Source organism: Tachysurus fulvidraco, chromosome 12, assembly GCF_022655615.1.
Source record: "Tachysurus fulvidraco isolate hzauxx_2018 chromosome 12, HZAU_PFXX_2.0, whole genome shotgun sequence".
NCBI classification, from domain to species: Eukaryota; Metazoa; Chordata; class Actinopteri; order Siluriformes; family Bagridae; genus Tachysurus; species Tachysurus fulvidraco.
In genome coordinates, this window is record NC_062529.1 from 17,619,485 (window position 1) to 17,633,892 (window position 14,408).

The following is a 14,408-nucleotide window of genomic DNA, read 5'->3' on the forward strand; positions in this document are numbered from 1 at the left end:
GTAAACGTAAAAGCTTGCCATCATTAAACTACCACTACACACTTGATCACTGGCTCGGAAATTTCCTTACATGACATTTATGATGTGTGATGTTTTGAAAATATAGTCATTATCTGGTCATTTTTTGGTCATTATCATTATTAGATGTGTTATGAACTATTTACTGAACTATTTATTAACTTAGTATTTGACAATTAAAAAAAAGTGTTTTTAAAATTATTTATAATTATTTCTACTTATGTGTTTTATCATGTATTATATTACACAAATAAATATTTTAGACTCACGTAGATATTTTGTTTTCCTTTTATAATTGATATATGGTGGATTTGAAGGGCAAGGTTAAGGATTAATTACAGTTTAGTATTTAGTATTCAACATGTGACAGGAAGAAGAATGAAAAGGTTTTGATGTCATTTCCTCCAGCTGATACTCAATAGGATGTGTTTGCAGCCATCTGTGGTCCTCAGCTCTTAGTGCCTCTCTTGTCATTACTAACCACCATGATCATTGTTATAATCAGTCTGCATGTCCTGCTCTACTGGACTTCAGGTACTATTAATATATGCATATAACTGAATTTGACTTGTGAATACAAATAAATTCATCTTTGTAAATCATTTGTTGTGCTTTAGTTTTAGCAGAAGAGATTGAAGTCACTCAAATCCCCAGTGTCTCCTGGCACCTGAAAGGAGATTCTGCTGAAATGAAGTGCAGTCATAATAAAGGTGTTAGCTATAATAAGATGTACTGGTTCAGACAGCACCAAGGAGAGAGTATGGAGCTCATCGTGTACATAACAACCAGTAATCAACCAGATTTTGGCTCTGTGGATAGAAATAAATTTTCTGCTTTTAAAAAAATTGCTGCAAATGGATCTTTAACTTTAAAGGATCTGGATACAGAGGACAGCGCTGTATATTTCTGTGCAGTAAGTGAGCACAGTGTGACAGAGTTACTGCACTGCTGAACAAAAATACCTGCACTGATGTTACTGCAGTCACTAATAAAACAGACAGAGGGAGTTATTGTCTAATAAATGAACAAAATAATATAATCCCTTCTCTTTTATCAAAACTGAAGAGTTTGTCTCATTCACTGTATCAGTCATTTTTGCCCAGTCTCTTTCTTATGGAGTCATGAACGCTGACCTAAACTGAGGCAAGTGAGGCCTGCAGTTCTTTGGATGTGGTCGTGGGGTCTTTTGTGACATATTGGATGAGTCGTCTTTGCGCTCTTGGGGTAATCTTGGTTGGCTGGTCACACCTATGAAGGTTCACCACGGTTCCATGTTTTCGCCATTTGTGTATAATGGCTCTCACTGTGGTTCGCTGGAGTCCCAAAGCTTAGGAAATGGCTTTGTAACCTTTTCCAGACTGATAGATCTCAATTACTTTTTTTCTCGTTTATTCCTGAATTTCTTTGGATCTCAGCATGATGCGTAGCTTTTGAGGATCTTTTGGTTTACTTCACTTTGTGAGTCAGGACTTGTTTAAGTGATTTCTTGATTGTGAGCAGGCGTGGCAGTAATCAGACATGCAGTTTGTCTGTTTATTTTTCTCATATGGGGCGGTGTGCTGTTCAAACTTGAGGGAAACTTGATCACATGTTTTACTACAACGTAACACAGCGTACTACACACATGATGTTCATCATGATCAGAGCTGCCAGTATTATATGGGTTTTAATGATATGTCCTGGAGGTAAACTTTTATTCATATTAATGCTGTTTAAGCACTTTTATGTTAATGTCATTGAATATCATTTCAATCAATATTCTCTCTCATTGCAGGTTTTTCTCAGAGTAATCGTGTTAAACAGAATCCTCCTGATCTCTTTGGCAACCATCAACAATCTGTTAAAATCCAGTGTGAGCACAGTGTACCAAGTTATAATCAGATCAACTGGTACAGACAAGACCAGGGACTGACCTTTATTGGATATCAAGTGGGAAAATCATCAACACAAATTGAAAATGATTTTAAGGCTAAAGTGGAGATTGTTGGGGATGGAAGCAAAAACCTCTCTTTGACCATCAAAAATCTTTTAACCAATGACAGTGCAGTGTACTTCTGTGCTGCTTATTACACAGTGCTGCATATCTGCTTTATTCAGTACAAAAACCTCTGTGTAAATATTCTCAGTATCTCATTAACACCTGCTCCTGTGGCCTGGAATTGACACATTGCCAGTGTTTTTAACAGAAAAGCCACATTTACATGATTACAGACAATTATACTATTGGTATTAAATCTTATCTATAAACGGTTCTATAAACTTCAAACCTGCCTTTAATAATGTTATACAAATTGTAAGTTTAACTGTGATAAATTACATAATTTTCTTGTATCCAAGTAACTTTTAGGTCAAGCAAAGATCAGTCTAACTTTTGCTTTGAATCTGATTTTCCTGAAACAGATGTTCCTCCCTCTCCCATATAGAGGAGTTTTGAGCCTTAAAACTCTGAAACAGACTCTCCGAAGATACACATGCTGCCATTGTCTCAGATGAAGAGCCAAGATGAACATCATTCTCATTCCTTTAACCGCATTATTCATTAGCCATATTAGAACTTTTACAATTTAACTCATTATGGGAATCATGTGTAAATTTTGGGAATAACAGTGATTATTTCATAGTTACCAAAATTGCTGAATGTTTTCATAAAGGAAGTTTTTTTTGCAGCTAACAATGTCCATCAGACTCATCCTGATTTAGTTATGAATGAACAGGAATCGACAAATCTTTTCTGTTTTTAATCCATCCCTGACCATCAGGTTATGCTGTGATACAAACGATCTGAAAACACACAATTACAGAATCTGAGATTTTTAGCTGCCAATTTTTAACTATTGTTGTTCAACATTCACAATGAAACTGCATTACAGTCATGATATTAAAGTTAAAGTCAACTTTACATTAAAATTAAATCATAGGATTTAATGATCAGAAATCAAAACAATTCAATATTCAACATGTGACAGGAAGACTTCAGAAGGTTTTGATGTCACTTCCTCCAGCTGCTCATCAACAAGGAACATCTGCAGCAGACTGTAGAGCTTTTCTTTTCTCCCACAACCAGCATAAACCAGTATGATCTGCGCTATAATCAGTCTGAATTTCCTGCTTTACTGGATGTCAGGTATGAGATAGTTTACAAACTGAATATAACTTGTAAATACAAATAAAATCATTCATTTAAATTATTTGTTGTGCTTTAGTTTAACAGAAGAGAATGGAGTCACTCAAATCCCCAGTGTCGCCTGGAAACTGAAAGGAGAATCTGCTGAAATGAAGTGCAGTCATAATAAAGATGTTAGGTATAATCAGATGTACTGGTACAAACAGCACCAAGGACAGAGTATGGAGCTCATCGTGTACATAACAACCAGTAATCAACCAGATTTTGGCTCTGTGGATAAAAATAAATTTTCTGCTATTAAAAAAATAGCTGCAAATGGATCTTTAACTGTGAAAGATCTGGATACAGAGGACAGCGCTGTATATTTCTGTGCAGTAAGTGAGCACAGTGTTACAGAGTTACAGCACTGCTGAACAAAAACACTTGCACTGATGTTACTGCAGTCACTAATAAAACAGACAGAGGGAGTCCTCGTCTATTAAAGATTTAGAATAAACTGGTAGGACTATAAAATTTTAGTTTTAGCTGTGTCATTGTGGGTGATTGGATAAATAGTTACAACAACATTTTGATTTCACTGCTGAAGTGTGAGCTATAAGTGGAATCAGTTTAAAAATCACTTATCTGCAAAGAAATTTGGTGCCAAATAAGTTATGAATATTTTGAATAAATTAAGCAAAGATGTACATTATAGTACATTGGTGAGAAATATGTAAACTATTGTATAGAATGAACTATAATTATTTATTTATTTTTTATTTTTTTGGATGTTGTACTCATATTATCTCATTACGTCTATGACAGAGTTTTTTAATGACGTATTTTGTTTATCGACCATATGGGGGCGTTTTATGACGCCACATCACTGTACCTTTACATCAATATTTTAGCAGCAGTTACAGAAACAGGAAAAAAGTCAAGATGATCACTGCTTTATTGACTATAAATATAGCGTTCAGCGTCAGTTCAGGCAGGCCACATAGTCAAGCTCGGCTATCAGCTGATGTCAATTTTCTAACCCCGCCCATCAACTGATCTGATTCCTAAGTGCGCTATTGGTCCATTTCAAACAGGGCGCCCTATTTAAATGCTTTTTTCAGTCTGTCTGCTTGGCTGTTTCCTCTGCATTGCTGCAACTGCGATTTAAACTCGGCGGCTATTTGGAGTCTTATACCGCAATCTACTTTTGTGGGGCTGCTGCCTCTGCTTTGCTGCTGCAATTCAAATTTGACGGCTAATTAGAGTTTAAACCACAGCTATCTCATTTTGGTTTCGCGATATGGGACTATAAGAGGTCGTGATTACTATTAGTATACTCGAGCTGAAGGGGATGTTTTGAAGACTCTTTGAACTTACGGTAAATTGATATGGCACGCATGTTCGTGTCTAATGGTGCGTTTGTTGAGCCGGAAGCGACCGGGCTGGCATGTTGTACAGTCTGTTATGCTAGGTAGGCTACGCCTTGCTAGGCTATGTTGCATTATGCTAGGCCAGGTTAGGTTACGTTACGCTATGTTATGACTCGCTAGGCTGTTATGATATGTCATGCTATGCCTCACTAGGCTATGTTAGGTGAAAGTGAAAGTGACGTGACATACGGCTAAGTAAGGTGAACCATACTCAGAATTCGTTCTCTGCACTTGACCCATCCAAAGTGCACACACACAGCAGTGAACACACACACACCGTGAACACACACCCGGAGCAGTGGGCAGCCATTAATGTCTAACCATTAGGCACTATTTGTTATGCTATGCCTCACTAGGCTATGTTAGGTTACATTATGCTATGGCCTGTTAAGCTATGTTAGGTTATGCTATGCCTCGCTAGGCTATGTTGGGTTACGGTATGCTATGCCGTGCTAGGCTGTGGTACGTTATGTTATACCTCGCTAGGCCAGGTTAGGTTACGTTGCCCTATGTTATGCCTCGCTAGGCTGTTATGATATGTTATGCTATGCCTCACTAGGCTGTTAGGTTACGTTATGCCCTGCTAGGCTATGTTACGTTATGCTATGCCTTGCTAGGCTATGTTAGGTTACGTTATGCTATGCCCTGCTAGGCTATGTTATGTTATACTATGCCTCACCAGGCTATGTTAGTTTACGTTATGCTATGCCCTGTTAAGCTATGTTAAGTTACGGTATGCTATGCCTCGCTAGGCTATGTTATGCCCTGCTAGGCTATGTTATGTTATGCTATGCCTCGCTAGGCTATGTTAGGTTACTTTATGCCTTGCCCTGTTAGGCTATGTTGGGTTACGTTATGCCCTGCTAGGCTATGTTACGTTATGTTATGCTATGTCTCACTGGGCTATGTTAGGTTATGTTATGCTATCCCTTCTTCTTCTTCATCTTCTTCTACCATTTATCCGGGGCCGGGTCACGGGGGCAGCAGTCTAAGCAGGGATGCCCAGACTTCCCTCTCCCCAGACACTTCCTCCAGCTCTTCCGGAGGAATACCGAGGCGTTCCCAGGCCAGTCGAGAGACATAGTCCCTCCAGTGTGTCCTAGGTCTTCCCCGGGGCCTCCTCCCGGTTGGACATGCCCGGAACACCTCCCCAGGGAGGCGTCCAGGAGGCATCTGAAACAGATGCCCGAGCCACCTCAGCTGACTCCTCTCGATGTGGAGGAGCAGCGGCTCTACTCTGAGCTCCTCCCGAGTGACCGAGCTCCTCACCCTATCTCTAAGGGAGCGCCCAGCCACCCTGCGGAGGAAACTCATTTCGGCCGCCTGTATCCGGGATCTCGTCCTTTCGGTCATGACCCAAAGCTCATGACCATAGGTGAGGGTAGGAACGTAGATCGACCGGTAAATAGAGAGCTTCGCCTTGTGGCTCAGCTCTTTCTTCACCACAACAGATTGGTATATCGACCGCATCACTGCAGAAGATACACCAATCCGCCTGTCGATCTCCCGCTCCATCCTTCCCTCACTCGTAAACGAGACCCCAAGATACTTAAACTCCTCCACTTGAGGCAGGAGCTCTCCACCAACCTGAAGAAGGCAGGCCACCCTTTTCTGACTGAGAACCATGGCCTCGGACTTGGAGGTGCTGATTCTCATCCCCGCTGCTTCAAACTCGGCTGCAAACCGTCCCAGTGCACGCTGAAGGTCCTGGTTTGAGGAAGCCAACAGGACAACATCATCTGCAAAAAGCAGAGATGAAATCCTGTGGTCCCCAAACCGGACCCCCTCCGGCCCCATATTGCGCCTAGAAATCCTGTCCATTTAAGTAATGAACAGGACCGGTGACAAAGGGCAGCCCTGCCGGAGTCCAACATGCACCGGGAACAAGTCTGACTTACTGCCGGCAATGCGAACCAAACTCCTGCTCCGGTCATATAGGGACCGGACAGCCCTTAACAGAGGGCCCCGGACCCCATACTCCCAGAGCACCCCCACAGGTCACCATGAGGGACACAGTCGAAAGCCTTCTCCAAATCCACAAAACACATGTGAACTGGTTGGGTAAACTCCCATGAACCCTCCAGCAACCTGGCGAGGGTATAGAGATGGTCCAGTGTTCCACGACTGGGATGAAACTAGCATTGTTCCTCCTGAATCCGAGGTTCGACTATCGGCCGAATTCTCCTCTCCAGTACCCTGGCATAGACTTTTCCAGGGATGCTGAGGAGTGTGATCCCCCTATAGTTGTAACACACCCTCCGGTCCCCCTTCTTAAACAGAGGGACCACCACCCCAGTCTGCCAGTCCAGAGGCACTGTCCCCAACCTCCATGCGATGTTGCAGAGGCGTGTCAACCAAGACAGCCCCACAACATCCAGAGACTTGAGGTACTCAGGGCGGATTTCATCTACCCCCGGTGCCTTGCCACTGAGGAGCTTCTCAAACTACCTCAGTGACCTCAGCTTGGGGAATCGACGAGTCCACAACTGAGCCCCCACCCTCTGCTTCCTCAGTGGAAGACATGATGGTGGGGTTGTGGAGATCCTCAAAGTATTCCTTCCACCGTCCGAGGATGTCCCCAGTCGAAGTCAGCAGATTCCCATTCCCACTGTAAACAGTGTGAGCAGGGCACTGCTTCCCCCTCCTGAGGCACCGGACAGTTTGCCAGAATTTCTTCGAGGCTAACCGATAGTCCTTCTCCATGGCCTCACCGAACTCCTCCCAGACCCGAGTTTTTCCCTCCGTAACCACCCGGGCTGAAGCTCGCTTGGCCTTTCGGTACCTATCAGCTGCCTCCGGAGTCCCCCGAGCCAACCAGGCTCGATAGGACTCCTTCTTCAGCTTGACGGCATCCCTTACTTCCGGGGTCCACCACCGGGTTCGGGGATTGCCACCACGACAGGCACCGGAGACCTTACGGCCACAGCTCCGAGCGGCCGCGTTGACAATGGAGGTGGAGAACATGGTCCACTCGGACTCAATGTCTCCAAACTCCCTCGGGATCTGATTGAAGCTCTGCCGGAGGTTGGAGTTAAAGATCTCTCTGACCGGAGACTCTGTCAAACGTTCCCAGCAGACCCTCACAGTACGTTTGGGTCTGCCAAGTCTGTCCAACTTCCTCCTCCACCATCGGATCCAACTCACCACCAGGTGGTGATCAGTTGACAGCACCGCCCCTCTCTTTACGGGTGTCCTGGTGCCATGTGTACTGATGGCCACCCTTATGCTTGAACATGGTGTTCATTATGGACAAACTGTGACTAGCACAGAAGTCCAATAACAGAACACCACTCGGGTTCAGGTCGGGGGGGCCGCTCCTCCCAATCACGCCCCTCCAGGTGTCACTGTCACTGCCCACGTGAGCGTTGAAGTCCCCCAGTAGAACGACGGAGTCCCCAGTCGGAGCACTTTCCAGCACTCCTTCCAGACACGCCAAGAAGGTCGGGTACTCTACACTGCCATTTGGCCCATAAGCACAAATGACCATGAGAGACCTATCCCCGACCCGAAGGCGCAGGGAAACGACCCTCTCGTTCACCAGGGTGAACTCCAACACATGGTTGCTGAGCTGGGGGGCTATGAGCAAGCCCACACCAGCCCGCCGCCTCTCACCATGGGCAACTCCAGAGTAGTAGAGAGTCCAGCCTCTCTCAAGGAGTTGGATTCCAGAGCCCAAGCTGTGTGTGGAGGTGAGCCCAACTATATCTAGTCGGTATCTCTCAACCTCCCGCACCAGCTCAGGCTCCTTCCCTCCCAGTGAGGTGACATTCCATGTCCCTAGTGCCAGATTCCGTGTCTGGGGACTGGGTCGCCGAGGCTTTGTTTTGTTCATGAGGCTTTGTTATGTTATGCTATGCCTTGCTAGTCTATTTTAGGTTACTTTATGCTTTGCCCTGCTAGGCTATGTTATGTTATGCTATACCTCACCAGGCTATGTTAGGTTACGTTATGCTATGCCCTGCTAAGCTATGTTAGGTTCCGTTATGCTATGCCTTGCTAGGCTATGTTTGGTTCCGTTATGCTATGCCCTGCCAAGCTATGTTAGGTTCCGTTATGCTATGCCCTGCAAAGCTATGTTAGGTTCCGTTATGCTATGCCCTGAGAAGCTATGTTTGGTTCCGTTATGCTATGCCCTGCTAAGATGTGTTAGGTTCCGTTATGCTATGCCCTGCTAAGCTACGATAGGTTACGTTATGCTATGCCCTGCTAAGCTATGTTATGTTACGCTATGCCCTGCTATGTTAGGTTCCGTTATGCTATGCCCTGCCAAGCTATGTTAGGTTCCGTTATGATATGCCCTGAGAAGCTACGTTAGGTTCCGTTATGCTATGCCCTGCAAAGCTATGTTAGGTTCCGTTATGCTATGCCCTGCTAAGCTATGTTAGGTTCCGTTATGCTATGCCCTGAGAAGCTACGTTAGGTTCCGTTATGCTATGCCCTGCTAAGCTACGATAGATTACGTTATGCTATGCCCTGCTAAGCTATGTTATGTTACGCTATGTTAGGCATCGTTGGCTGTTATGATACATTATGCTATACCTCACTATACCTCGCTAGGCTGTGTTATGTGTTATGCTGGGCTTGTTTTGTTGCGTTGTGCTGTGCCTTGCTAGGCCGTGTTAGGTTACGTTACGCTATGTTGTGCCTCGCTAGGCTGTTGTGATACGTCGGGCTGTGCCTCGATAGGCTGTTATGATGCGTTATGCTATGCCTCGCTAGGCTGTGTTATGGTGTGTTGTGCTGTGCCTTGCTGGGCTATGTTGTGTTGCATTGCTAGGCCGTGTTAGGTAACGTTACCATATGTTGTGCCTTGCTAGACTGTTGTGATGCGTTATGCTATGCCTCGCTAGGCTGTGTTGTGATACATTGTGCTATGCTTCGCTGGGCTGTGTTATGGTACAGTATATGGTACTGTGCCTCGCTAGGCTATGTTGTGTTGCGTTGCGTTGCGTTATGCTATGCCTTGCTAGGCCATGTTAGGTTACGTTGAACTGTGTACCTTGCTAGGCTGTTGTGATGCGTTGCGCTGTGCTTCGCTAGGCTGTTATGATGTGTTAGGCCATGCCTGCTAGGCGTTTACCTTGAGCTGTGCCTCACTAGGCTGTTGTGATGAGTTAGGCCGTGCTTTGCTAGGTGTTTTGTTACGTTATGCTGTGCCTCGCTTGGAGTGGCACTCCAGGAGTGGAACGTTAAAGGTGCTGGTTGCTCCTTGGGAAATTGGGATGGCATGATGTTCATGATGATCTGGAGTCTTCTGGAGCCTGGTATGGTCTGTTTGGGGGGGATTTTGTCTGGCTGCTTTCCCAATTAATGGGAGATTGTCCCCCCACGAAGCTGCTTTCAGAACAGAGCCATACCGCCAAATGTAAATTTCATAAGCTTGCAAATAAAAATTTAAATATTTCAAAGAATTGTCTTTATTTTGACTCAAGTGGTCCTGACTGAACTGTGTTATTCGTCTGCCATATTGGTAATCATACACTTTTCCTATTATAATTTCACACTGTGGCAACCGTTCTTCATATTGAGAAGGATTTTATATTGTGTGAGTCTATATGTAAAATTGCTGAATGACTCGAATCTTTTATTTTTACACAGGAAGGTCTTCTGCAGCTAATAATGTTCGCCAGACTCCTCATGATTTAATCAAGAATATACAGGAATCTACAAATCTTTCCTGTTCTCACTCTAAACCTGACCATCAGGTGATGCTGTGGTACAAACGATCTGAAAACACACAGTTGCAGCTTCTCGGATATCTAAATAGACATTTTCTGTATCCTGAAGATTCCCTGAAATCCAAAATCGAGTTGGTTGGAGATGGAAGCAATAATGGGACACTTACCATTACAAAATCTGCAGCTAGATGACAGTGCTGTGAGATTAGACACAGTGCTACAGAACTCTGTGATCTATAACAAAAACCTTCTACTTCAGAACAGCACAAATCTTCCACCTGCTGTAGGCTTTCAAAGTAAACGTAAAAGCTGCCATCATTAAACTACACTACACACCTGATCACTGGCTCGGAAATATCATTACAAGACATTTATGATGTGTGATGTTTTGAAAATATAGTCATTATCTGGTCATTTTTTGGTCATTATCATAATTAGATGTGTTATGAACTATTTACTGAACTATTTATTAACTTAGTATTTGACAATTAAAAAAAAGTGTTTTTAAAATAATTTATAATTATTTCTACTTATGTGTTTTATCATTTATTATATTGCACAAATAAATCTTTTAGACTCATTTAGATATTTTGTTTTCCTTTTATAATTAATATATGGTGGATTTAAAGGGCAAGATTAAGGATTGATTACAGTGAAAGTTTAGTATTCAACATGTGACAGGAAGAAGAATGAAAAGGTTTTGATGTCATTTCCTCCAGCTGATCCTCAATAGGATGTGTTTGCAGCCATCTGTGGTCCTCAGCTCTTAGTGCCTCTCTTGTCATTACTAACCACCATGATCATTGTTATAATCAGTCTGCATGTCCTGCTCTACTGGACTTCAGGTACTATTAATATATGCATATAACTGAACATCTACTGAACATAACTGAACTAACATCTTTGTAAATAATTTGTTGTGCTTTAGTTTTAGCAGAAGAGATTGAAGTCACTCAAATCCCCAGTGTCTCCTGGCACCTGAAAGGAGATTCTGCTGAAATGAAATGCAGTCATAATAAAGATGTTAACTATAATCAGATGTACTGGTACAGACAGCGCCAAGGAGAGAGGATGGAGCTCATCGTGTACATAACAACCAGTAATCAACCAGATTTTGGCTCTGTGGATAGAAATAAATTTTCTGCTTTTAAAAAAATTGCTGCAAATGGATCTTTAACTGTGAAGGATCTGGATACAGAGGACAGCGCTGTATATTTCTGTGCAGTAGGAAAACACAGTGTTACAGAGTTACAGCACTGCTGAACAAAAACACCTGCACTGATGTTACTGCAGTCACTAATAAAACAGACAGAGGGAGTCCTCGTCTATTAAAGATTTAGAATAAACTGGTAGGACTATAAAATTTTAGTTTTAGCTGTGTCATTGTGGGTGATTGGATAAATAGTTACAACAATATTTTGATTTCACTGCTGAAGTGTGAGCTATAAGTGGAATCAGTTTAAAAATCACTTATCTGCAAAGAAATTTGGTGCCAAATAAGTTATGAATATTTTGTATAAATTAAGCAAAGATGTACATTATAGTACATTGGTGAGAAATATGTAAACTATTGTATAGAATGAACTATAATTATTTTTTTGGATGTTGTACTCATATTATCTCATTACGTCTATGACAGAGTTTTTTAATGACGTATTTTGTTTATCGACCATATGGGGGCGTTTTATGACGCCACATCACTGTACCTTTACATCAATATTCTAGCAGCAGTTACAGAAACAGGAAAAAAGTCAAGATGATCACTGCTTTATTGACTATAAATATAGCGTTCAGCGTCAGTTCAGGCAGGCCACATAGTCAAGCTCGGCTATCAGCTGATGTCAATTTTCTAACCCCGCCCATCAACTGATCTGATTCCTAAGTGCGCTATTGGTCCATTTCAAACAGGGCGCCCTATTTAAATGCTTTTTTCAGTCTGTCTGCTTGGCTGTTTCCTCTGCATTGCTGCAACTGCGATTTAAACTCGGCGGCTATTTGGAGTCTTATACCGCAATCTACTTTTGTGGGGCTGCTGCCTCTGCTTTGCTGCTGCAATTCAAATTTGACGGCTAATTAGAGTTTAAACCACAGCTATCTCATTTTGGTTTCGCGATATGGGACTATAAGAGGTCGTGATTACTATTAGTATACTCGAGCTGAAGGGGATGTTTTGAAGACTCTTTGAACTTACGGTAAATTGATATGGCACGCATGTTCGTGTCTAATGGTGCGTTTGTTGAGCCGGAAGCGACCGGGCTGGCGTGTTGTACAGTCTGTTATGCTAGGTAGGCTACGCCTTGCTAGGCTATGTTGCATTATGCTAGGCCAGGTTAGGTTACGTTACGCTATGTTATGACTCGCTAGGCTGTTATGATATGTCATGCTATGCCTCACTAGGCTATGTTAGGTGAAAGTGACGTGACATACGGCTAAGTAAGGTGAACCATACTCAGAATTCGTTCTCTGCACTTGTCCCATCCAAAGTGCACACACACAGCAGTGAACACACACACACCGTGAACACACACCCGGAGCAGTGGGCAGCCATTAATGTCTAACCATTAGGCCCTTTTTGTTATGCTATGCCTCACTAGGCTATGTTAGGTTACATTATGCTATGCCCTGTTAAGCTATGTTAGGTTATGCTATGCCTCGCTAGGCTTTGTTGGGTTACGGTATGCTATGCCGTGCTAGGCTGTGGTACGTTATGCTATACCTCGCTAGGCCAGGTTAGGTTACGTTGCCCTATGTTATGCCTCACTAGGCTGTTATGATACGTTATGCTATGCCTCACTAGGCTGTTAGGTTACGTTATGCTATGCCTTGCTAGGCTATGTTAGGTTTCGTTATGCCCTGCTAGGCTATGTTACGTTATGCTATGCCTTGCTAGGCTATGTTAGGTTACTTTATGCTATGCCCTGCTAGGCTATGTTACGTTATACTATGCCTCGCCAGGCTATGTTAGGTTACGTTATACTATGCCCTGTTAAGCTATGTTAAGTTACGGTATGCTATGCCTTGCTAGGCTATGTTATGCCCTGCTAGGCTATGTTATGTTATGCTATGCCTTGCTAGGCTATGTTAGGTTACTTAATGCTTTGCCCTGCTAGGCTATGTTATGTTATGCTATGCCTCACCAGGCTATGTTAGGTTACGTTATGCTATGCCCTGCTAAGCTATGTTAGGTTACGTTATGCTATGCCCTGCAATGTTAGGTTCCGTTATGCTATTCCCTGCTAAGCTATGTTAGGTTACGTTATGCTATGCCCTGCTATGTTAGGTTCCGTTATGCTATGCCTTGCTAGGCCATGTTAGGTTATGTTGCACTGTGTACCTCGCTAGGCTGTTGTGATGCGTTGTGCTGTGCTTCGCTAGGTTGTTATGATGTGTTAGGCCATGCCTGCTAGGCGTTTATGTTGTGCTGTGCCTCACTAGGCTGTTGTGATGAGTTACTGTAGGCCGTGCTTTGCTAGGCGTTTTGTTACGTTATGCTGTGCCTCTCTTGGCTATTATATGTTGTGCCGTGCCTTGCTGGGCTGTGTTTGTTACATCGTGCTGTGCCCTGCTGGGCTGTGTTGGGTTGCGCTGTGCTATGTTGTGTTGCGTGGTGCTGTTGTAATGCGTTGTGCTGTGCCTCGCTGGGCTGTGTTACGTTACGTTATGATATGCCTTGCTGGGCTGTGCTTCGCTGGGCTGTTGTAATGCCTTATGCCATGCATTGCTGGGCGTTATGTTGCGTTGTGCTTGGACTCTCTAGGCCGTTATGATGCCTTATGCCATCCCTTGCTAGGCGTTGTTACGTTATACGATGCCTCGCTAGGCTATGGTATGTTGTGCTATGCCCTACTAGGCAGTTATGACATATGATATGCCATGACTTGCTAGGCATTATGTTAAGTCACGCTGTGCCTTGCTAGGCTGTTGTGATATGTTATGCCATGCCTCGCTAGGCTGTTATGATACGTTATGCAGGAAATATTTAATGGCAAATGGTTTAACTTCTTCACTTGACATGGTTAAATTTTAGCCAGCAATGAAAATGAAAAGCTTGATTAAATTTCTCTCCTCTCTGTAGCAGTGTCCAGTGAAAGACAGTGACCTTTGGATTGATAATCAATGGCTCCTGGCCCTGCTTGTATTGTTTCTGTTCGTTACGTACATACATACATACATACATAC

At 43.3% G+C, this 14,408-nt stretch overlaps 1 gene segment (V, D, J or C); it reads left to right on the plus strand.

Moving 5' to 3' along the window:
- The first annotated feature begins 1,218 nt into the window (after positions 1-1,218).
- LOC125145984 lies at positions 1,219-2,307 on the plus strand. The segment is given in 2 exon segments: positions 1,219-1,703; positions 1,793-2,307. Coding segments are annotated over 2 exon segments (486 nt in total).
- Positions 2,308-14,408: the final 12,101 nt, after the last annotated feature.